At 44.3% G+C, this 26291-nt stretch overlaps 2 protein-coding genes across 2 annotated transcripts in view; both read left to right on the forward strand.

Moving 5' to 3' along the window:
* Positions 1-16443, forward strand: part of rsu1 (Ras suppressor protein 1) — a 36742-nt gene extending 20299 nt beyond the window's left edge. The window contains exon 9 of the mRNA XM_021620560.3: positions 14822-16443. Within this exon, the coding sequence (XP_021476235.1) occupies positions 14822-14924 (103 nt within the window). The 3' untranslated portion in view covers positions 14925-16443. The remainder of the gene's footprint in view (positions 1-14821) is intronic.
* A 1867-nt stretch (positions 16444-18310) lies between these two features.
* On the forward strand, positions 18311-25244 carry c1ql3a (complement C1q like 3a). Its single transcript, XM_021620561.3, has 2 exons — positions 18311-20220; positions 23107-25244. Exons 1-2 carry the CDS (start codon positions 19633-19635, stop codon positions 23284-23286), a joined length of 768 nt encoding a protein of 255 aa, XP_021476236.1. The 5' UTR covers positions 18311-19632; the 3' UTR covers positions 23287-25244.
* The last annotated feature ends 1047 nt before the right edge of the window (positions 25245-26291 follow it).

Here is a 26291-nt window from a genome sequence, read left to right on the forward strand (position 1 = left end):
AATTTCCAATGAAACACTGCGTTTGCCTTGCAGCGTTGCGTTTACCGAGGCAGCGTTGCGTTTGCCGAGGCAGCGTTGCGTTTGCCGAGGCAGCGTTGCGTTTGCCGAGGCAGCGTTGCGTTTGCCGAGGCAGCGTTGCGTTTGCCGAGGCAGTTGCAGTGTGTTCTGTGTGGTGCATACGTTGGGTTTATCGAATGCATGTGTCAAACTGTGTAGACAGCTTGACAGAAATGGCAGCAGAAGGTGAATGAGGAACTATTGTTGCGTACATATTCAGATGATGCTGCATGCTATTTTGCGCAAGGACTCTGGCAGTGTATTCGAAGCGTAAGGCACTGCATCTCAGTGCTAGAGGCGTCACTACGGACCCTGGTTCGATCCCGGGCTGTATCACAACCGGTCGTGATCGGGAGTCCCATAGGGCGGTGCAAAACTGGGCCAGCGTCGCCTGGGTTAGGGGAGGGTTTAGTAGGCCGTCATTGGGAGGCGGACGCAGAACAAATCCCTCTGTTGAAAACTTTCATATCCAGCTGATCCTACATCTTCAGAGAGACTCGACCCACACACTGGAACTTATCTTCCTGTGTGTGTGTGTGTGTGTGTGTGTGTGTGTGTGTGTGAATATGTGCCTCTGTGACCTGGTGCAAGGACATGTCTGTCTGGGTTTATCCAAAGCTATGGCATCCCACTCTACTGTTGAACTGTAGTAGATTCTGCAAGCATACAATATGCATCTAGGCACTGTGACGCTCATAGTTACACCTTTTGTTGCAATCAAACCAACAGCAGTTTCTGTCAATCCAAAATAGTACACTTATTTTAGCGTTCCGTTTACAAAGTGTACGTTTTCTTGAACGTTTCCCTCTGTGTTTTGATTAGGCGTATGCTAATGTAGCGCTGGCCACTGACCAACGACAGGTTTGATACACACCAATGCCGTCTGCATCAGACGTATGGTGTTGAAGACTGGCATATATTACCAACGGCAGGTTTGATGCACAATCAATGCTGTCTGCATCAGTGATGATGTTAAACGCTGCTGGTCAATGAAAATGCCGGGTACCATAAATCACTACTCAGACAGGCCAAGTCAAACCGGCGTCCCTGCCGCTGAGATTATACTAGACCTCTCGCTTTATCTGTCTCATAAGTCATCTTTATATTTCCTCATCGATTCGCTGATTCATCAAGACAAAAGTGGTGGTGAATGTGCTGTTGGAAATGTCACGGTCTGCTGTTGATACTGGCATTTTTATTTGGTATTGCAGGGGACCGATTGCAAGTGTCACGATCGATGATTGTTCCTGCTAATATTTTGTATTATATAGTGTTTTGTATTTGTATAAAGTACCTCAACTGTGCCTTCGTTTAGTGTTCTCCTTGGTACAGAATTCAAGGCCTCTAGGCCTAAATCTATTATGAGCTGGCAAAGATGCGGCAATGTTTCTTCCTTCCTTGTCAGTCAGCTTACGTCCTCTTCTGTAAAGTGGAAAATACATTTCTCCAAGAGAGAAAATAAGCATTTGCTTGCAGAAGTTCCCGTAGTCGCAAGTCTTCCACAATTTATTTAGATGCCATTCTAGCTTTTTTGTGTTAAAAGGTTTTTTAAATTACTCATTAGCTAGGAGTGAATAGGTTTTGTCTCTTTGAGTCTACTCAGTTGTTACATGGGTTATGCTCGTCATGGACATGGTGTGCTGTAGCACTCTATGTGAAATCACTGTGAGGTGGATTTTAAATAGGCTATTCAGACAATGTGATCCTCATTCTCTGTTAGTGTGTTAACGAGGTGCAGACTTTGTGGGGGATGGTGTTATTAGTGTACTTTCACTTTACTGGTCCCCTTCCGTGTGTGTGTGTGTGTGTGTGTGTGTGTGTGTGTGTGTGTGTGTGTGTGTGTGTGTGTGTGTCAGTCAGACCTGGGTTCAAATTCTAAGACATTTTGACGGTAGTAGTTGAATATTGGAATATATTTGGAAATACACTTAAAATGTGTTGGCATGTATTTGAAAATATTTAAATACACAGTGTATTTTCAAATAGAAAATATTCAAATGCTCCCAAATGTTTTGAACCAATGTGTGGTATTTGGAAAAAAGTATTTATAGGAAGTAATTTGAAAATACTTTCAAATACTTCAAGTTGAAGTACCTGATTTGGGCACATTATTTGAAAATACACAGAAAATAAGTTTTTAAGTAACTAATAATTAAATATGCATGTCTTTGAACCCAGGTCTTGTGTGTGTTGTGGGGGGGGGGGGGGGGGATGTAATGGTTATCTCATTATCTCACATTAGACAGGCGTTAACAGACCTCCGGGTTGTGTCTGGTCTCCGAAGGATTCATTCGCACAGCAGCCTCCTCACTTTCCTCAGTGTCCTTCAGACACCACTACTCAAGACTCACTCTCTATTCCTCCTTCTCTCACTCCCGTTTCCCTTCTCTTACTCTGCCTCCATCTAGCTCTCTTTCTCCCTCTTCCCTTCTCTCTACATCAGTTTACTCCGTAACATGTCATGGAGTTTATTTTCATTGCTTGCTCAGGGATAAGAGTACCAGTGTGCTTTTCAATGCAGCATGGCAGAAAATGTTGTACTTCTTGTGTATGTCCTCTTGAACAAAGAATCCATTGCAGTTGGTACTACACTATAGAGCATTAGACATTCTGCATGAGTATAGTTCAACCCTACCTTCACCCCACTAAGGTCTCTTCTATCACGATCACTGCTTTCTCTCGGCGTTGTCAATAGTATCCAGAAATTGCTGTGTCTTCAGTCTTCTGTGGTTTTCTGAAGCCCCAAACCATAGTGCAGCACCATTATACTCATCCGTTTAGGAGTGTGTGTTTTAAGGAGGAGGGTATGGACTGTTAAGTAGTGCCCGCTCTCCTCTCTTCCCTTCGTCCTTCTTAGTTCTTCAAATGAAGTGTGTGTATGTGTGTGTGTGTGTGTGTGTGTGTTTTAATTGTGTTTTCATTTCTCAGTCAGCTCTGGACAGCTGTGCAGTGACGAACGCTAGCCACCCTCTCTTATCAGCAATCATTAAGAGAAGAGAGAGAAACGGAGCGAGAGAAATCTGTTGTGTGTGAGGGAGCAGAATTTGAGTTTAACATGTGTTAATGCTTTATGATTATGCCATGGCTTTCCCTTCGCCGCTGTCTGTCTGTCTGTCTCTGTCAGTCCACCAGTCCGGCTGCCAATTATTTCTGTCAAGTTAACAAGCTCCGTATGAAATATGCATGACAGGTACACACACACACCTGCTGTGAAACTACTACTGCTGGCTCCAGCCAGAGACTGAAGCTAAATAGGCTCTAGGTGTACCAGTTAAAAATTACTTTAAACCTATTAGGAAGTGTTCTCCTCAATGCTGTGTGGGCATTCGGATCATTAGGAACCAATCAGGGTTTGTCTGGTCTAGACACAGGTGCTCAGCACTTTACAAACCCACCCGCTGAGTCTGCCATCTAAATGGTACCCTATGTAATGCACTATGGTTTGACCATAGGGCAATGGCCGTGTCAGTCACGTGATATTTAAAAATGATGTGTTTTTACACCATAGAGTTGTCTTTGCAGGACTTTTGAGTTTTATTTTGAGTCCGACCTCAAAGTACAATGAGAGAGGCAAGGTGATAGATGATGTTAACAGGTGTTGATAACTCTGAATTCAACTAACACGTTAGTGTCATAACGGCACAGTAGGAGAGGGGAGGAAAATCCTTTGCACTAAGCTTCTCTCTGGTGTAGCTAACTAACATCCCCCCAAAACACACACACACTTTACCTTAGCATATTTTATCAGGCGATTCTGCATGGCCAGCTAGCCCTAGTTCGTTAATTCTGCTGAATGTGCTCAGAAGAGTTTTCAGACTTTCATCCTCCGAGCTAATTATATTCATGCATTAATGAATATGCCCGCCTCGCTGACATGGGTGGACAGGGGCCCACTGGCTACTGGGTATGGCTGCCATTTGGGTCTTTACTCCCTCTGTGACTAGTATGTGTCTGGAGCTAGCCGAGGCTGTTGAGCTAGTAGTGCAGCTGTCGGTGTATGAGGCTGATGAGCTAGTAGTGCAGCTGATGGTGTATGAGGCTGATGAGCTAGTAGTGCAGCTGATGGTGTATGAGGCTGATGAGCTAGTAGTGCAGCTGACGGTGTATGAGGCTGATGAGCTAGTAGTGCAGCTGACGGTGTATGAGGCTGTTGAGCTAGTAGTGCAGCTGATGGTGTATGAGGCTGATGAGCTAGTAGTGCAGCTGACGGTGTATGAGGCTGATGAGCTAGTAGTGCAGCTGTCGGTGTATGAGACTGGTGAAATGGTTGATGAGCTAGTAGTGCAGCTGTCGGTGTATGAGGCTGGTGAAATGGTTGATGAGCTAGTAGTGCAGCTGTCGGTGTATGAGGCTGATGTGCTAGTAGTACAGCTGTCGGTGTATGAGGCTGGTGAAATGGCTGATGAGCTAGTAGTGCAGCTGTCGGTGTATGAGGCTGGTGAAATGGTTGATGAGCTAGTAGTGCAGCTGTCGGTGTATGAGGCTGATGTGCTAGTAGTGCAGCTGTCGGTGTATGAGGCTGTTGAGCTAGTAGTGCAGCTGATGGTGTATGAGGCTGATGAGCTAGTAGTGCAGCTGACGGTGTATGAGGCTGATGAGCTAGTAGTGCAGCTGTCGGTGTATGAGGCTGGTGAAATGGTTGATGAGCTAGTAGTGCAGCTGTCGGTGTATGAGGCTGATGTGCTAGTAGTACAGCTGTCGGTGTATGAGGCTGTTGAGCTAGTAGTGCAGCTGATGGTGTATGAGGCTGATGAGCTAGTAGTGCAGCTGACGGTGTATGAGGCTGATGAGCTAGTAGTGCAGCTGACGGTGTATGAGGCTGGTGAAATGGTTGATGAGCTAGTAGTGCAGCTGTCGGTGTATGAGGCTGATGTGCTAGTAGTACAGCTGTCGGTGTATGAGGCTGATGAGCTAGTAGTGCAGCTGTCGGTGTATGAGGCTGATGTGCTAGTAGTACAGCTGTCGGTGTATGAGGCTGGTGAGCTAGTAGTGCAGCTGTCGGTGTATGAGGCTGATGTGCTAGTAGTACAGCTGTCGGTGTATGAGGCTGATGAGCTAGTAGTGCAGCTGTCGGTGTATGAGGCTGGTGAAATGGCTGATGAGCTAGTAGTGCAGCTGTCGGTGTATGAGGCTGGTGAGCTAGTAGTGCAGCTGTCGGTGTATGAGGCTGATGAGCTAGTAGTGCAGCTGTCGGTGTATGAGGCTGATGAGCTAGTAGTGCAGCTGACGGTGTATGAGGCTGATGAGCTAGTAGTGCAGCTGTCGGTGTATGAGGCTGATGTGCTAGTAGTACAGCTGTCGGTGTATGAGGCTGATGAGCTAGTAGTGCAGCTGTCGGTGTATGAGGCTGGTGAAATGGCTGATGAGCTAGTAGTGCAGCTGTCGGTGTATGAGGCTGATGTGCTAGTAGTACAGCTGTCGGTGTATGAGGCTGATGAGCTAGTAGTGCAGCTGTCGGTGTATGAGGCTGGTGAAATGGCTGATGAGCTAGTAGTGCAGCTGTCGGTGTATGAGGCTGGTGAAATGGCTGATGAGCTAGTAGTGCAGCTGTCGGTGTATGAGGCTGATGTGCTAGTAGTGCAGCTGTCGGTGTATGAGGCTGGTGAGCTAGTAGTGCAGCTGTCGGTGTATGAGGCTGGTGAGCTAGTAGTGCAGCTGTCGGTGTATGAGGCTGATGAGCTAGTAGTGCAGCGTATGAGGCTGATGAGCTAGTAGTGCAGCTGTTGGTGTATGAGGCTGGTGAAATGGCTGTTGAGCTGTAAGTAAACTTTGTCAATCTCAGTATGGACTGAGTGATAGTGATAGTTGAAACCTGAATGTCCAAAATCGACTGTATACTCACAGATCTAGAGTTTGCCCATTAGAAAGAAAAACACTTCTCTTCTGTGAAGAAAGATGACAACGTGCGGAGGAGGACAGTGAAGACCTGGCGTGTTATTGTCTTGTAGTGGCAGATTGCAGATCATTTTCCATACTGTCCTACACTATACAGACCCTGTATAGTATATAACCACAGTACATCAGACCCTGTTATGGTATATAACCACAAACCACAGGGATAGAATAAACTGTCCAGCTCCCTGCCTCAGCCTAAATCCATAGTGACAAGGCCACAGGAAATCCATGGGGAGGCTCGATGAGACTAAATGACAATAATTAAGACGCATGACAAACGAGCTGTGCTCCCAGCCTATGACAGATCTTCCCTCCACTCCTACTCTCCTCCCTGCCTGCCCACATCGTTAGCTGTAACCTTAAGGATGATCGAACAGTCTATTGTTGCTGACTGACCAGCCCACTGCTATGCCTACGTGTGGCACCAACAAGGGTAAGAAAAATTTGGGATATTCTACCTCCACTTTTACACAACTCATAGCACCAATGTATTGTAATGCGTATACCCCTGAGAGAAATGATCATTCCAATGACCCTAATGTAGCTCCTCAAGAGTCGTGTATCATTCTAGGCAATTAGTGCAGGCCTACTACTGTGTATATGAGGTTGTTGGACTGTATTTTTGCCATAGAAGTGGATGGCTACTTCGTTAATAATGCATGTTGTACAGAGGCTAATTTGTGTTATTGTTACATCATTGATTTCTCTGATTTTTCTTCCTCACAGGGGCCTCAATCGTGCTGTTTGGGGCCCCCGATTGGCCCCTTGTCTCCATTCATTACGGGAACTGAGAGAAAGAAGGAGAGAGAGAGTGGGGAAGAGCGAGAGCAAAGCTAGAGAGACGAGGCCCCTGTATGTTTGTCCTTTTAATGAGGCGTCTGATTGATAACCTGTAGGAGGCCCCTGGCCACTCAGGGGCCCGTGTTATAGAGCTGTCCTCGAGGCCCGGCTAATGAGAAGTGATGGGACTCCAGTGATCTCTCACCCCATTTGACCTGACCTATAGATACTGTCTTCTCTGAGGTATGCAGATTCCGATGCATAGTACAGAGAAAGGTATACTTGGAAATTTGCATTGACTGTGATATGTGGTTGTTTCCCTCCTATTAACCTTAGTTGAATGTACTGGACTGTAAGTCACTCTGGATGAGAGTTTCTGCTAAATGACAAAAGTAAGAGTTTGTACGTATTTCTAGGCGCCATATGAGTTTGAATTAACTTCTTATAGCAATTGATAGAAATGGTAGATCTTGATTTCACTCAGAAGTATATTTCCATCTGTAGAACCTATAGTATTGCTATAAAATAACTGTAAAACCTATAGTAATGCTATAAAATAACTGTAAAACCTATAGTAATGCTATAAAATAACTGTAAAACCTATAGTAATGCTATAAAATAACTAAAACTGAAAATGGAATGGCCTCCCGAGTGGCGCAGTGGTCTAAGGCACTGCATTGCTGTGCTTTAGGCGTCACAAAAGACCCGGGTTTGATCCCGAGGCCGTGTTGCCAGCCGGCCGCGACCGGGAAACCCATGAGGCGGTGCACAATTGGCCCATCATCGTCCGTGTTAGGGGAGTGTTTGGCAGGCCGGGATGTTCTTGTTCCATCGCGCTCTAGCGACTCCTTGTGGTGTGCCGGGTACAATGCACGCTGACATGGTCGCCAGTTGTACGGTGTTTCTTCCGACACATTGGCGCGGTTGTTTTCCGGGTTAAGCGATCAGTGTGTCAAGAAGCAGTGCGGCTTGGCAGGGTCTTGTTTCATAGGACGCATGGCTCTCGACCTTCGCCTCTCCCGCATCCATACGGGGGTTGCAGCGATGGGACAAGACTGTAACTACCAATTGGATATCACGAAATTGGGGAGAAAAAGGGGTAAAAAAAGGACCCCTAAAAAATGATTCAATACAAAATAGGATGATAAAGGATAGAGCTGGGACGATAAACTGAAAATCTTCGACACTGACCATACCGATCACTTATCATAGGCATTTTGCAGATATTGTTCATTACAATAAGCAACTAGCTAAATTTATAATGGATTAAGTTTGCTAATATGTGTGATTTGTTAATGGGACAATTGATGGCAATAACCATCAAACTGGTAGTAGTAGTTTAAAGGATAATATAAAATATAAATACTTTGATGCACATTGCTATAAACTTATCGTGTATTTATTGTTATCGCATCAATTTAGGCAATTGATTTTTTTTTTTTTTAATTCCATATCCCCCAGCTCTAATACAGAACACCTGATATCAGATCAATGACCCAAGGTGCTGCACAATTATCAAGAGAGAGAGAACCTATGGACACACACTGGCAAGTGCTTTGATTATTTAAGCCGTGTAAAATGGAAAATAGAAAAAGCCGTATAAAGAGTCTCTAAGACCACACCAGGACCCATTAAGTTCTCTGTGCTGCTCTCCCCCTTTTAATGGCCATAAGTCTTCACAAGGGTCCTGTCCAGTCCCCTCTCAACTCACTGCAATGCTATGGGAAATCTTTGTGTTTATGCAGAGACAGAACTGCTGCTGCCCATGTACAGTGGTAACAAGACTCTAGTCGGCCCTCAATGATTTGCGCTGTATGTATGTTTGTGGCAAGGGGGGGGGGGCAGTTCTGTGGATATCCCATCTTCCCCTTGGGCTCTGGCCTCTCCAGTGAACAACAGACTGTGACAGAGTGAGGAAGAGAGAGAGGGGGGTGGGGGGTGGGAGGACAGCGCACATGGAGGAGCAGGAGAGAAGGAGGAAGAGGGGAATGGGACGTCTCGTTGTAGACTTTCCCATGGGATGGAACGTCTACTTTTTGCCCCCAATATTTTTATGAATATTGCTAGCAACAACAGAATCGACTCATTTTAAATGACAGATCTACAGTAGAAAATAGGATAATAAAACTGCTGGTAAGCTTTCTAGACTTGGGCATACATTTTTGCCAGCATGGCTAACCAATGTCGATTGACGCACCCGTGTGTCACATGGTCACTTTATTTTGACTGTTGAATAGCTCGCCGTGTATTTATCCTAGAGACTTAGTTTATTGTAGTGGCTGCAGCTCAATCCCGTCTCTCCGTCGTTATAAAGTTTGTGCACATGCCATAAATGGTCTTTTTTCTACAAACAAGAGGTTCCAAACAAGAAAATCGTAATTAAATAGTCGGTAAAACCAAAACCGTGTGAGCTTCAAACGGTCACCAAACTAATATGACTCCCACAAACACTACAGTGTCGGTTGTTTGGCTCTACGACTTCCACAAGCTTTACAGCAGTCATCTGAAGGTAACTCCATACCGACTGTCAAAATAGCAAAAGGCGTCAAATGTGCCAAAAATAAATAACGTGACCAAAACCTGGGTCTAAACATTGAATCGAAGTTTTCTCATATCTCATAGATATAGGACAGACACTTCAAAACCTTGTTCCTTTGAGAGATTTTTTGACTGTCTTTTTTTTGCAATTTATGGAGGTGTTATTCAATGCGTTTCTATGGGCTATAGCAGTTTAGGTATAATTCAATGTTTCGGCAAAAAATAAATTATACCTGCAGGTGTCCTAAATTTCAAAATCAAATGGCTAAATTATAATTTTTTTGACCATCTTAAAGCAATTCCATATTTTAGCTCAGTAGATTTTGTGATCTAAGGGATTAGACCTACAGGGGTTAAACGGCTGCTCTTACACCTAAATTCAAATTTTTCCCGCTATGTGACGCTGTTCGTTTTGCAGCCACGGTCCCAGCCATTTTGCCATCAAGATCAAAAATAGCCCAAGAAATAGGTTCAAAAACTAGAGATTTTTTGTAAGTCAATCCTCCCTAGTTAATCTGGTTCCGTTGCTGCAACTCTCGTACGGACTCGGGAAAGGCGAAGGTCACAATGCCAGCTTAACCCGGAAGGCAGCCGCACCAATGTGTCGGAGGAAACACTGTGCACCTGGCGACCATGTCAGCGTGCATTGTGCCCAGCCCGCCACAGGAGTCGCTAGAGCGCAATGCGACAAGATCATCCCGGCCGGCCAAACCCTCCCCTAACCCAGACGACGCTGAGCCAATTGTGTGCTGCCCCATGGGTCTCCCGGTCGCGGCCGCCTGCGACAGAGCCTGGACTCAAACCAGGATCTCTAGTGGCACAGCTAGCTCTGTGATGCAGTGTCTTAGACCACTGCACCACTTGGCCCATTATATCAGTATTTATTGGGCTATGTCATCCAATTGGGTAGACCTAGTTATAAAGGAGAGTGGATACTTACTTGACTTGAGCTACATTTTGCACAACTGGATGATTCTTCAGAGCAGGATGATTTGCAAACACATACATGTGTTATCAGTATTTATTTCCAGTTGGTGTCGGACTCTAAATGAGCCTATCATATTTAGGAAGTTAAGGTCAACTGCGCAGTGCTGTAACGCCCATATAACCTAGTCTACAGGCTATTTAATTGAGACCAAACATAGGCGTACTTGATCTCGCACGCCCAACAAAATCTAATAATGGTAGGCTGCTGAACGTAAATCAGCAAGAATGAGGTTATTTGATTTGGTGAATATTGCGACAGAACGGATTTTAACACACTAGATAACGAATAGCCTACAAAACAAAAGACCTTTTCGAAATATTCTTGCATAACTTTGATAGGAGCAGGTAGACATAAATACATGTGTTATCAACATTGATTTCCAGTCAATGTCGGAGCCTAACCCAGCCTATTATATTTAGAAGTTCATTTCCATGGAAAGACAGGCTATTTTGACCTCGCACGCCCAACAATAGAGGAGAGGTAGGTTACTGAGCTTGAGGCAGAATTATCCTATGAGAGTGTGTGAATAGTACGACAGAGGTGCTTTAATACAATAGTTAACACATAACAAACAGAAAGACAACCGTTCTAAAAAAATCTGTGGCGCGAAGAAATATTTTCATCCCAAAGTTGTCTGTCTGACCGCTCACTCCCGCTGCGCAGCATGAAAAATGTAGACTTTGCCGCAATGCTCTCTGTCGGGGCCCGCGGGATGCCCTCGGGAAAGCAGCTCTCTAGCCCAGAGCAGAGAAACAATAGCATGCTGTTCAGGTGGCATGATAGAGCATATCTTTGCTGTGTCTCCCTCTTTTCTCCCCCGTGTCTACCCCCTCCCCCACATCTTCCTCGTGGTTCCTCAGTATTCCACTCATGTTCCTCTGCCATGTCATTCCTCTGAGACTGTCAGAAAGAGAGCGGGAGAGAGGGGGCTGGGGATTGATGGATGGAGGGAAAAGGGGGGTTGAAAGGAGGGTGGGGGAGAGCGAGAGGGCGGGACGGCTGGGGGGAGGAGGAATGCTTTGTTGATCCCACCGCAGCTTCCTCTCCCCTTTCCTCCTCTCCACCTCTCACCTCTCTCCACCTCATCAGACCAATGTAAAACAAGACCAATTAACTCCTAAAACAGTGTTGTGTGTCTGTGTACGTGTTTCTGTCAACACTGATCCTTCTGACAAGCCCCGGTCTGATCAGCCTCTATCTGCATGTCTCGATGGGGAATAAACCAACTCTACCACTCCTTCAGATGACTCCCAACAACATCACACACAGCCAGGCTACATCAACTGTGTTACACTGTATGACCTCCACCCCATAAGTCATCATGGTAACAGAGAGCCTATACGAGGACATTCGAGACTGAAAATGACATTTTTTTTGTGAAACCTTGCAACGTTTCCAATGACATTTGTAAGACCTGATGTAGTCTTGCAAACCTTGCGAGGTTTCAACCTATCGTGCTTCATACTAGATGCAATGCCGAGACCGCCAATGAGACGATATGTTGTTGTCAACGTTCATGATATATTATATCAAGCTTTAAGTCATGTTTATAACAACCCAATGTAGGCATTAGTATGCTTTCAAATGAAATGTTACTGTATGTGTTTTAACTTGGGGTCATCTTTGGGTTTCAAAATATACTGAACAAAAATATAAACGCAAAAAAGTCAAAGATTTTACTGAGTTGCAGTTCATATAAGGAAATGTGTCCATTTTAAATACATTCATTAGGCCCTAATCTATGGTTTCACATGATTGGGCAGGGGCGCTGCCATGGGTGGGCCTGGGAGGGCGTAGGCCCAACCACTGGGGAGCCAGGCCCAGCCAATCATAATTTGTTTTTCCCCACAAACGGGCTTTATTACAGACAAGTACTCCAGTTTCATCATCTGTCCGTGTGGCTGGTCTCAGACGATCCTGCAGGTGAAGAAACCGGATGTGGAGGTTCTGGGCTGGTGTGGTTACAAATCGTCTGCGGTTGTAAGGCCATTTGGACGTACTGCCAAATTCTCTAAAATGATGAAGGTGGCTTATGGTAGAGAAATTAACATTAAATTATCTGGCAACAGCTCTGGTGCACATTCCTGCAGTCAACATGCCAATTGCATGCTCCCTCCAAAATGTTAGACATTTGTGTCATTGTGTTGTGACAACTGTACATTTTAGAGTGGCCTTTTGTACCCAGCACAAGGTGCACCTATGTAATGATCTTGCTGCTTTTTTTTCCCAGCTTCTTTATATGCCACATCTGGCAGGTGGCTGGATTATCGTGGCAAAGGAGAAATTCTCACTAAGAGGGATGTAAGCACAAAGTTGGAGAGAAATAAGCTTTTTGTGCATGTGGAAAGTTACTGGGATCTTTTTATTTCAACTCATGAAACATGGGACCAACACTTTATATTTTTGTTCACTATAATTAGTGTACTACATTTCCAAACACATCTTTATCATATTGCCCTGGCCTACACCCTAGCAATTGTTCATACAGTTCCTATCCCTCCTCTTTAGTGACTCCCTTGATCCAAAACACTCCATCATTCATTTGGGGGTATTATTCTCCTCAGATTGATTTTTTCTTTATGACACAATGGATTGTTTTCTCTTCCTCTCTGCATCCCCTTCCTCTAAATCATCCATCAGCGGGGCGAGAGCTACAATTATGCAGAAACACAGTGGCTTGTTATGACACTACTGAGTGCTGCGCCCCACTGCATGTTATTGACAAAATGAGTAAACCTGCTCTTTTAAGCAGCTCCCTCCATCAGTCACCCCCCCCCCCTTCTCCGTTCCGCTAGATCCCTGCTCTCTTATATACTCAAACACATGCCTCTTTTCCTCTTGTGTGTGTGTTTCTCTCTCTCTCTTTCATTCTTACCTGATTTCTCTATTAGTTGAGAAATATACCGGTAAAACAGCATAGGCCATGTGAATGCATTCCAATGGTAATGCTGTGGCTTTATGCCGGAGTCTGGCCCTGCTCTTGGTCATGGTAGCGAAATGGTTTTGATGTCCAAGTAGAAAGAGAACTATATCTCTTAGGACCCTGGTTCTTCCAGACACTGGGGGCCCCCAGGGGCCAGTGGAGTGGCTCCTAGCCCCCAGCCAACCCCCTTCTCCTGGGCCAAAGCACCACGCCTGGCTGGGCAGCAGCTCTGGAGGAAGGGGGGGACAACCGCTTCCAAGCCCCAGGAGGGGGGTCTGACACTGGGCCAAACACAGAGAGATGTGTCTGTAGAGCTAGAAGATTCCAGGTTCTTCCATCACACAGTGACAGACGGGATGACAGAATTTAGACTCCATTTTTGATTTGTAGATACTTTATGGATAAGTAGTGGGAAGGAAATTCAAAGGAATGACATGTTGACAAACCGTCATTTAAAAAAAAGACAAATTAAAAGTGCACTATCCATAGTTGAGTTTGGCCACACTTAAACCAACATCTTGGTGTTCTATTTGAAGGTCTGTGTGTGTGTGTGGGGGGGATGTCCGTCATCCAGATGGTTACTGTGTTAACCCTCACAGTAGGGGTTAGTTAGAGCAAGAAGCCGCAACATAATTTTGTTTATGCTGAAAGACAGTAAAAATATCGCTCTGTCAAAAGTGAAATATTAACTATCTACATTATTAATGAAAAAATGTGTTTGATTTATGCAGCGTGAGAGTCAGTCAACACCTTTGTGCGTGTGTGTGTGCGCGTGTGAGAAGCTCTGCATGGCTATATCTCAAATTTTTGTATTAGAATTGAACTTCTTCCATAAAGCTAATCAGACTCTTGACATTTTCCTAATCTGCAATTATAACTATTTCTGAAATGGCACTCTTCATTTACCCTCAACAAGTGGGTTGCAGACCAGGCAGTAACATGCACTCAGCTGTCTCCTGTCCATCAACCTGCTCTTTACCGTTCCTCCTTTTTCCTCCTCTCCTCTTTACCTCTCTCCAGACAGTTGTTTACAACCTCTATCTTTTCATCGATGGCCTCCGTTCCTTCTTGTTCTTCTCATGCCCCCACTACCCCTCTCTATGTATCCCTCTTTCTCTATCTTCTGCACTCTTTCCCTCTCTTCTCTCTCTCTCTCTCGCCCTCTGTCACTTTGCTCAGCCCCATGGGTGGCTCTCCCTTACAGAGAGTGAAAGAGCAGTGGACTGGAAAGGACTGTTCCTCCCTCTTCCCTTCCCTCTCTTTTTCTCCCTAGCCAGAGCGGCCCAGTTCTAAGATAATTGTCTCTGTGTATTCCCTGTTCTTCTGCAGGATAATCCCCAACTGGGGCTGTTTAGCCTCACATAGATAGTGTTTCCCCATCTCTCTCTCGCTCTTTCATCTCTTTTGATTATGTCCTATTTATTTAGCCCTGTTTATTAAAAATGGGTATAAATGCTGTAATAACGTTTAATTAATTGTTAGACTAATAAGAGGTTGAATTAAATACTGTACATGTTTGATGATACATGAGGAGAATAGTCAGGACAAGAGATGTTGAGCTGAGATTCAGTGTGGCTGTGCATGATTGCATACGTAGAGTAAGTAACAAAAAATCCCTGTTGTTTCTTCTCCTACCACAGTCTGTACGGCCGACACATGCAGGCCAACCCCGAGCCTCCGAAGAAGAACAACGACAAAACCAAAAAGATCAGCCGCAAGCCCCTGGCCGCCAAAAACAAATGAGGGAGAGGAGGAGGACGAAGAGGAGGAGGAGGAGGAGGAGGAGCTGACTGCTTGTTTGCCCCCTTTTTATGTATTTATCAGAGGAACACAGAACTACATTTTATACTGCTCTATGTTCAGGATGTCACGCTAGTGTTAATGGTAGTCCACCATGTATCTTTAACTGCCACAGAGGCCGATTTTATTACAGCACCCTTTTAAGCAGACCAAAGGACTGATTCAGTCAACCCATCCTCTTCAAATCAATTCATAAAGCGTATTTTATTAACTTTACTCAGACAGTGTGATTTTAAACCATCAGCAATTTGTTTCTTAACTTAATTTGGAAGATAAATCATTTCCCAAGCCTTATGTGTAGTGGTGAAGTCGTTACACAGGTTGACGGGCTCTGGCCCCTGTGGTCCCACAGTAACTGAATTAGCTTGTCCTGGTGGTTGAGACTATTGTGAAACAATGCTAATTTGTGTAGCTATCTGCCGACACAAAACGCCTTGTAGAGTAACCACCAGAGAGACGGCATTAGCTTCACCCCGCATTTGATTTGATCCAGCTTACCAGAGAGCGAGCGAGACGAGGGGGTGAGGGGAGGGATACCGGTTGAGGGGGGAGAGGGGGGTTAGGAAGTAGAGCAGGCCATTTTGGAGAGAGGGGATGAGGGAGGGCGAGGAGAGAGGAGTAGGCCATTTGGAGATGTTCATATCCGACCCCTCCAGCACTCCCTGGTGACTCCTTGTCTCCACTGTAGTGAGACAGGTTGTGTAAAGGCAGCCGCTGCAGCCCGAGTGGATGGAGGGATTTTAGACGGCTTTAAAGGGTCTTAACTGCATCTGTAGTATCCTGCCCTCGAGGGGAGTAGAGGGGTATAAAGTCACTGACTGTTACCTTTTCCTGCATTTGCTCTTCTTAGTCTTGTTTTCTAACACAGGGATATGTATCCTCACTGTCTCTTGTGGTCAATTGTACATGTTCGCTGTCTACGAGCTATGGGAGCCAGCTGTGGCCAAAATGCACCCCGAGCTCATTTTTATAAAGGATAACAAGTAGCTTTCAACAATGGGGTGGCCATGTACCTCAGATATCAGTCATATGGGACATAACGCTGAAACAATATGGTGTCCTGAAGTTGCAATCCACTATAGTCTGGTACGGTGCTCGGTCATAATCCACTTTGTAAAACCGTTGTCCAAGTCTTTTCAATGACCTGGAGATACTGGAGTATTTTGATTGTTCCATTTTGTCAAGTGACTTTGAAATACGTCCGCAACTATCTGGGACAAGCCATAGAATAGCCATTGATAGCCTGAGTCTTTACTGAAAGTGTTATTTTTAAACGTGCCTCGGAAACGCACGCTTCCTGACAGCTGTCCTTAACATTTCAGCTTAATAATGTCAATGAAAAGAATGTACTCCTTTTGTTATGCTTTTATCAAGCCATGCGCCAGATGCCACAATATACTGTACGTTACATGTGTTCTGTTTTCAATATTTTAAATAAAGCAATCCATTTGGTTTGAGTTTAGATTTTGGTCCAAATCTGCTGTATAACTTTGATAACCCCGATGGGTGTGGTTTCTAGGAGAGTTAAACACTGAACTTGTGGACACGCAGCAAGTCAGTCATGGAGATCACACACCCTAAGACGACCATGTCACGCCTCACACACCTGTCCTATACACACACACACACACACCTCCCCTGTTGTCATGACGGCGGGTGGAGGGAGGCGATGAGATCTCCTTAGAACTGACCTTTCAGCGGTGTCTCCTGGTAACCAGCTGATGACTCTTAGGATGGTGTTTGTGTGTGCGTGCGGGTGTGGATGGGCGTGTGTGTCAGTTGGCCGCCGTGGGGCTGCCTGTCCTGCTCGTTCACACACCACGCTCGCAAGCACAGCGGGCACATCTGTCCATCTCTTAGAGCCGACGCAACAACTCAGAAGATGGAGCTGGAGACCTGACACGCATCCACACACCCCCTCTGCTCTCACACACACACACACACCACTCACCTCGCCCCATCGTGCCAGCATAACCCTTACCCATTCCTCCTCAGTGCTACTCTCGATGTCTCTCATACCTGTCTCCAAACACTGTCTACGCTACCTTCTCTCCGTTCCTCATTAACACCAGTAAATCATCCTCTTCTCCTTATCCAAACATCTCATCACTCTGTCCCCTGTGTTCATCCACAGCCTCTCTCCCTCTCCAATCTTCTCTCTCTGCCCCATTGTCTTCTAACTGGTGGCATCACTTCTACATGACGCTTGTCCCTCAACCAACAGTGCAGATGGATTCGTCACGCTTTCCAACATACGGCAATGCCCTCTGCCCTCTATGCTCTTCCTCCTCCATCCTTCTCTTCACTATACAATACTTTCTGATTGTTATGCTCTTCCTTCCTCCTACTCCTTCAGTCTGGCCAGAGGGTTTAATCTGATCCCTCAAATAATCTGAACAATTACAAGTCCAAAACAGGGTGTGGTTTTTAAACTTTGCAAAAGGTATTGGCAATTCATTACTGTCTGAGAGTTTAGAACCAATCCATCTATTTGTGGATCTAGAATAATGGCAACCTGACCCATTCTCTACAGCGGTTCAATTGTGTTGTCAGCCTCCATTAGAATGGGAGGACTGGCCTGAGAAATGGAGCTCGTCAAGGGAAATGCATCATTATGCGAACGGTGGATCAGTCAACGACAACAATGAATCTATGACCTTTTCCAACTATTGTTGTTTTAAGTTAAAACTTCACAATGCTGCATTGGAATAGATTTGATTCTGGCCCCCTCTTTGATTTTGGTGAAAGTCATTACCTCAACGTTTTGTTTTTTAAGCTAGTTTTTATTTCCTTTCTGCTACTCCTTTCTTTAAACAGATGTTATTCCTTCGTTCCTTCTTCTCAATTCATCTCACGGCCTCAAGGACACAATAGGTCCCCAGCTAACCAAGGCCATTGATTTTCACTGGGTGATTTATAGGGTCCAGTGTGTGTTAGGGTAGACCTGATTGGCTAGGGAACCTGCTCTATGCCACCTTAATGGGTGAAGAGTCGTGGATGGCATATGGCCGATTTGATGCCTACAGGCACCTATGCCACCCAGACCATGCCAATCTATAGAATATGAGTACCAGAGAACGTGTGTGTGCGTGCGCAAAATCGGTCTTGGGTGGCCTTAAACAGTGAAATATTGTCACAGCCACCTTTTTTGGTCCCAGCGTTGTCAAAGCTCTTCAGACAGGACGTACTGCTTTTATGCATCTAGCAAATCGTTATCCTTATGACCTGCCGTCTGCACACAGAAGAGTGCGCAGTGTGCAGGGCTTTGCGCACATCCAAGTGCAACACAGCAATCGTGTTTGTGGTAACAACCTGTTGAACGTGTGAAAGGAGCGTAAAGAATATCACCTAAACTGTTCAAATGTGTACCTCATATTTACCTTGGATACCAGGGCCAAGCAGCAATAAGCTACATTAGGATATAGTTTGTGCTTACCACAGCAATGTGCTATAATTTATCTTCTGCTGTTATGATATTGACAGAAGTGTCATTATGATGATTGCCCTGTTACCTTCGAAGCTCCTTGTCAGGGACTTGTTTAATGTATCAACTAAGTGGTCTCAATAATATTGGATTTTTTGGGGGGCGGTATAATAACCATGGTTTGATTTAAAGGACATAAGAGTCCGCGACCAGCGATTGCCTCCTCGTGGCTCCTGATGTCCTAGTTTGAGTTACAGGAATATAACCATGTATTAATCATGTTTACATGTAAATCATAAGTGCTGTATTGATTGTAGTCTAAAGAAACACATAGAGATGTTGCCACATAGCCCTGAGTAAACGCTAAAGTAAAATAATCCAATGTGTCTAAGCTTGAAACATTTATATCCTCTATAGCAGTGATTAATGCCATCTTTGTCCAAGGCCTGATTGCATCCCTCCAAGCCTCTCCTCCTAGTGATGCCAAGTCTGAGTTTTGGACCGAGCGAGATATCAAGATATCTTGCCCTCCCTCTCTGTTTTTCTTCTCTCTCTGTGCAGTGCAGAGTACTGCGCATACAACTCTGTAAGCTACGCGCTCTGATCAGAGGCACTCCGCTCTCCACACAGGGCTTAATGACATTACCAGCGGTTTATAGAGTCGTGCTTACACCTGATATGCTGCTATTCTTTAACAAACTCTGGACTGTGTACACAGTGGTAGACTTTTAGACCAGTTGGCTTTGGATATAAGCTGTGGATCGTTGGAAAATAAAGGAGAGGAAGGAGTGCGTTCTCCCACCGAAGTGTTTTTTGTGTGCCTCGCGTCCACACGTGGCTGCTTACAGCAGGGCTTTAAAGTACAGCCGCCACCTCACAGATGCTGAAGACAGTGTTTTTTTAACCACTGACGACTTAAAGCGCGAGCAGCCAGGAAAAGGGCTGAACTTTCCGATTCGGTGAGACTTAGATAAGCAAACATCAGCACAAAAAGTAAAGAGCGGAAAGAAGAAAAAAAAACAGACGCGCAGGGGGCTTGGCCCAAAAAAAAGTTCATTACCATTAACTTACCAACAAACCAATATTGGCTGTATATTTTTTTCTTTTTAAAAGCGTACCTCATCAACCACCAAGATTTCACCCAAAAGCAGACAAGAGGATCGCCCTGCGCTGACGAGACTGGTCGGCAGGAAGCGGCTAATAGCGGCTGGAGTGCTTGGAGTCGTCATGGTGTTAGTGCTGGTGATTCTGATCCCAGTTCTGGTTAACTCCGCTGGAACTTCAGCGCACTATGAGATGCTGGGAACCTGCAGGATGGTATGTGATCCATATGGAACCAAGTCACCGACCGCTACGGCAGACACGGTGCGAGCGGACAACAGCCTCATGCAGTCTTTACCAACTTTTATAACAGGTCCGAAAGGGGAACCGGGCCGCCCGGGGAAGGCTGGACCCAGAGGCATCCCAGGTGATCAGGGCCCGCCCGGTCCGATGGGGCCACCCGGGGAGAAGGGGGAACCGGGACGGCCTGGACTACCGGGGCCACCGGGACCCAATGCCGCGGCGGGGGCTATCAGCGCGGCTACGTACAGCACCGTTCCCAAAATCGCGTTTTACGCAGGCCTTAAAAAACAGCACGAGGGCTACGAGGTGCTGAAATTCGACGACGTGGTCACTAATCTGGGGAACCATTACGACCCCACAACCGGGAAGTTTACCTGCTCCATACCTGGGATATACTTCTTCACTTATCACGTCCTGATGCGGGGAGGGGACGGAACCAGCATGTGGGCAGATCTCTGCAAAAACAATCAGGTATGGACCGGTGCACAAATAATTACGCACACACTGAGGCACATATTGTTGTAGCCTTTGTGTGTTTTTTGGCAAATATAATGTTTCAACCTTTGTCACTTGTCACTGAACTGGCGTTCGAATGATCTCTTTTTTGTTTCATGGGAAAATAAGTAGGAACCGAAAAGTGACCAAATGCATAAACCATTAAAACAGACAATGCTCAACATGATAAATATAATGCTATTAGCTTATTTCATGAGTGTAGCTGAAGTCAGTTTTACGCATGTATGAATGTTTCTATTTAAATAATCACTCCAGCATATAGTAGCCTTTTGGCTAAAGCCAGGCGACAATAAAACGAAAGTGACACTTTTACCCACTCAAACATTGCGTTGAACTTCCTCAGTCATGCCCGTGTGCGCGCTGACAGGAGGCGTGTGGATGCTTGATTGAAGATGCCCGGTGTTGGGTGTAATTGATGCAAACGGAAAAAAATAGCGGGACAGCGCTATTAGGACAATGAACCCGAGGCAAAGATTGTCCATTGTTATCATAATACATTTTCAACACTAATTGGGTTAATGAGTTGACATTGGTTTGACATTCCATTTTTTCCTAAGACTGAATGATTGAGTTTAACGAAACGAAACAAATCTCTATTTTACTTTTCACACCAATTCGAAAAGTTTTTTTTTAAAGGCCAAATAATAAAATGTATTTTTTCCTGTCTTTTTGACTTGATTACATTATGCTAAATCTGATAGAAGATCATCCTAACAATTTGTTTATTATTTTCATTACAAGTAAAAAAAAAAAAAAAATAGGCCTATCATATTTTTATTTTTTACAAAAAGCATTATTGTTATTGTTATTGTTTATTATTATAATACAATCCTTAATCATAATATAATTAGAATATGTAGATTTAGCAATATATTGTTACTCACACTGTATATGGCTACAAATCATATTTTATCTCCTTTTTCAACAGTGCTTCAACGATCAGAATTTACAGAATCTGCTCATAATACTAGCTGCTGTCAGAGAGCACATCTAATCCCTATTCCCTCGGGACATCCCGTGTCACCAAGCCACTGTGAGTCTCCTCGACTCACAGAGCCCGCTTCGCCATGCGCATCTCCCTGTCAACGGCTACTGCGCTCGGTGTACCGGGCGACCAGGCAGCCACTTAGGCTGAAGCCCGGAGCTCATTCTGCACAACACAGCTACAGTACGGGCCAATCAGTTCACAGCACAGACAGACAGGTTCATCTGAAGCAAAAACTGTACTTTTGGTGTGTAAAAAAAAAGAAGAAAAAATACAAAAAACTAAGACTCTGCCAAGTGTGTTTTGTTTTTATTGTCACATCCAGTGTTTGAAAACAGCATGCTGAGCTGAGGACTAGTAGAGGTCAAGCGTGAGCTAAAGCAGAAATAAACAATTACAAATAATAAAATACATTCTTTATTTATTCACTCACTCAGATAATTAAAATAATTTGGATTACACTAAAATATGCCTTTAGGCACGAGCGTTTACAGTATGATTTTAAAATAAAGTCGTCTTAAATAATTCAGATGCTATTCATCATTTTATTATAGTGAATTAACAGGGCTTGCTGTGCATGCCTTTAGTGGCATTTAAAGGTTGTTCCCCATTTGAATCTCCACACACAGAACATCAAAATAGTGTTATGCAAACAGTGGATTTATAGCAAATTCCCTAATTTACAGTCTCATGTTACACCTTACAGAAGGTGTCTGAGGAGACTCATTTGAATAAACAACAGCCCACAATTCCCTGCTATGTTTCACTTTCTAGATCGTAATGATATTCATGTTCATCAATCAATGAAGACTGATGATTAGGCTAATTAGGGCGATATTGCAGAACAATTTCTGGTTGATGACAGGTCTGGATAGGTGTAGCCTAATTGGGCTTAGGCCAATCCTTCATATGGAAGTCTACCATCCCCTTTCTCTATGTGATATTGATATAACATTTTTATTGGTGGTATTAATTCATTGTGGTATTTTGTTATCTCGCTCAAACAGTTGTTTTAGCAATAGTTAGGGTCAGAATGCAGAATTCAAGGCTCTTCCTGATTTTGAAATCTTCCTGACAAGCCTCTGGTGTCCGGGTAGGCCTATTGTGTATTGGAGCTGTCCATGGGGCTGAAACAGTGATCACCTCTTCTTTATAATCTACATCGGAAGCAAGACCAAGGCCTACCCTATGACTCTAATATGTTGTTTTTAGAAGAGTGAGCAGTCCACTACAGTACTGCAATTTGGAGTCATAAACATTAGATTATGTACACATGTTGTATAAAAACTCCCCAGAAGGCAATTCAATTAAGTTGCATACTGACATAAAATGAATCTTTAATATCATTTGCATTAAACATTTATGAAACTAAAGATAATGTTCTTGTAAAAAATGTAAGCAAACTTGTTAGTGTTAATCCCACACAATATTTGAAGTTCACTGATAACTGAAACATTGCTAGTCTGGCAACCTTCGGGGTGGAGAACCTGTTATGGGACTCCAATGAGAAACCTTGGGTTAAGGTGCTGATTCTATTCCATTCAATACGACTTTAATTATCCACTCAAGGGAAATTAAGAAAGGCATATTGTATATCAACATGGCTATTCTCCTCTAGGCTTGAGCCAGTGCCACAGTGAGTTGATGGCAGTTAACTATATACGCCTGTCTCCATTACCCTGTAGGTTTGAGCCAATGCCATGTGTTCATGATAACAAACTGTGTCTCCATACATTCCCCTCTAGGTTCAAGACAGTGCTAACTGTACCCATTACTCCATTCCCTTGTGGGTTGGAGCCAGTGTTAACTAATTATATACATGAACTAACTATGTAAACATGTCTCCAACCCTCTAGGTTCGAGCCAGTGCCATAGCCCAGGACGCTGACCAGAACTATGATTATGCCAGTAACAGTGCCGTGCTGCATCTGGAGCCTGGAGACGAGGTCTACATCAAACTGGACGGGGGCAAGGCCCATGGGGGCAACAACAACAAGTACAGCACCTTCTCTGGATTCATCATCTACGCAGATTAGCTAACAGACCTAGCCTCAAACCTCAGTCAACCTACAGCCTCACCTCTCAGTCAACCGACAGCCTCACCTCTCAGTCATACGGAACACCCTCTCCATGATCTGTCCTATAGTAACTATAGGCCCTAGTTACTAAAGTTACCATAGTGACTAATACTATATTTGAGAGTTGAGGCTATAGGACCTAGCCTCAACTCTCATTCCTCCCTACAACTTCAACCCTCAGTCACCTACTTACAGAGCCCCCTCTCCATCTATATGATCTAGCCTCAACTTTCAACCCTCAGTCATCTAATAATAGCCCTCCCCATAACCCCCCCCCCCCCCCCCCCCCCCCCCCCCTGGCTGTAGAGGGTGGGTGTTTCACAACGACAGAGTAATTGAGTTTTGTCCAATCCTGCTACTGGATCCAAAGCTGCCTGAGGGAACTGCCTGTGTGTAAAGAAAATGAAAGAAGAATTGAAGAAGAAGAGTTACGGAAGGAAAATGTCAAAACATAAATTGTAAGTCAAACAGAAGTGCTGGCCTTCATTATTCTACCACCAAAGCAGTAAACTAGTGTACATCTTTGTTTGTGTAGCTATATAAACAAAGCCTAATCGTGTGATGACGAGAGTTTTTATGAACACAGAACCAGATGATTGTTTGCAATAACCCACATAAACAAACCATAATTGTCCTTGCTGTGCGTGACGTGTTAAAACCGAAGGCAATACAATACTTTCTGAGGGTTGCCAAGCAACTCGGATGCTTACATGTTGGAGAAAGGTTGGTTGTGTTGTTGTAGGGAGAGGGGGGGATGATGACATCATCTTAAATCTGGTTTCAGTTCATGGTTGGGAATGGACTGTGTATATGGTGAAGTCTCTACTAGCTCTATAAATAGTCATTCCTTTCCCTTATTAATTAAGTAGACTTTAAGGCCTTATAAAAAAATACCTTCAACATCATATTTAAAGGAATAGTTCCTTTATGGCAGAGCTGCTTTCTTATGGTTATAGCAGACACAGCCTTTTTGTTTACAAATGGTACACATGGTTTCTATACATTTTTAGAAAAAAAGGTGTTATCTAGATCCTAAAAGAGTTATTTGACTGTCCCAATAGGAGAACCCTTTGAAGAACCCTTTTTGATTCAAGGTAGAACCCTTTTGGGTTCCATGTAGAACGGGTTCTAGTTGGAACAACAAATGGTTCTAGTTGGAACCAAAAGGGTTCTCCTACGGGGACAGCTGACAAACCCTTTTGGAACCCTTTTTTCTAAGTGTACAGTATGTATACTTTTTCTGAAGGTCAAACCTAGACTGTTTAGTGGTTAGGTCCACTTAGAACCACCTTGTTTTACACTAGATGAATCATCGAGTGCTGTGTGGGAGTGGCGCTACCTGACGTGAAACAATGCTTAGCCCCATTAGTTCAACACAACAGTGTGAAGTTACAGTATTGGAATGCTACTGGAGGAAAGCACTATGCAGAACTACGAGTACGGCTACTATGTAAATGTATATGTATGTATCCTAAAGAAAGTTTAACAAGAATGTGGATAGCACCACTGAATTACTGTGTAAATATTGTAGTGATTATGAAATTGTTCTTATTTTTCGCCCCTATAAATGTACAAAACTGTTGAAAGAAAGAGCACGGGTTGGATAACCTACCGCTTCGTATTAGAACCATAGTCTAACTTAATGGGACATGCAGTACCAGTCCTATACTTACTGATACGTGTGTGACTATGTCTGCGTCTGAGATGGCACACTATTCCCTATATAGTGCACAGCTTTTGATCCGAACCCTATGGGTCCTTGTCAAAAGTAGTGCACTATATAGAGAATAGGGTGCCATTTCAGACCGAGGCTATTAGATCAGGACACGTTCTTCTATTGTATTCCCTGGACACACTTCACCTTGTGTACTGTTTACTCAAATCATGTTGCCATTAAATGGACAAATCGAATCAGATTATCAGATTCCTGTCGTTATTTATTTTTCTGATTTAGTAATAGGTATTAAGATACAGCCGTCTGGATGGGTGTTCAGTCCTCACTGGGTTGGTTGGAGGGGATAAAGGAGTGTCCTCAAACTTTAATCAGATAGAAAGTCAATGTTTCAACTCACCAGACTTTCTGTCTGTGAAGGGTGGTCGGTTACACAGGAGAGTCAAGTCACTGAAGTGTTCAGTCCATTTTAAGTAAAGGCATCCTCACATGTAATTCCTGCACAGTAATTGTGCAAGTCTTGTAGAACTCAGAACATGAGCTTCCACAGTTCAGCCACAGTGTTTCTCCTCCAGGAGGTCTCACAGTATGACAACGGATGTAGCCAGTTCTTAAAGAAACGAACCAACCCACACTTTCCTCAGTGGTTGAATTGTTCCCCATCTGTGCCTCTTGGGAGTGAATGGAAAATTCTGGTACACCAAGTTCTGTCCATTAGGAGTGAGGATTATTTGGTCATGGGCATAGGTTAGTACTTGTCACTGACTCTCTCTACACCTCTTATAGAGACACATAGAGCTTGATTCAAGCCGTGTCGCTGAATTTAAAGGTAATCTCCGACAAATGCAGCGTTTACTGTCTCTGCTAACGTGGGAACCGTTGCCTTTAAATGTATTTTGCGCTGTGGCGCAGCTCTTCAGCACTATGGATTGAATTGAGCCCTTATATTTGCTTTGTTGTGAGTGACTCTGGCTCACCGCAGAGTTCCAAAGGGCCATATGGGCACTTTAGAAGTCATCTGAGTGGAAAACAACATTGGACAGACTCAGACAGAGAGAGAGGAGAGAGGAAGAGAAGAATGGAGAGCGTGAGGGAATAGGTGAAGGAGAATGGTGTCAGGGAGGACAGTGCAGCGGTGTCAGGGAGGACAATGCGACAGCCTCACACCTCTGTTATAGCGCTCCAGATGGGGCGTCGGTCTGGCCGGTGGTACAGATGTCAGATCTTAATTTGAGCCAGTTCGCTGCGGCAGTAAAACAATCCTGCATCAACAGGAAATGAATTATTATGT

This window comes from Oncorhynchus mykiss, chromosome 11 (assembly GCF_057628025.1).
Source record: "Oncorhynchus mykiss isolate SJ-2025 chromosome 11, ASM5762802v1, whole genome shotgun sequence".
In the NCBI taxonomy this organism is placed as follows: Eukaryota; Metazoa; Chordata; class Actinopteri; order Salmoniformes; family Salmonidae; genus Oncorhynchus; species Oncorhynchus mykiss.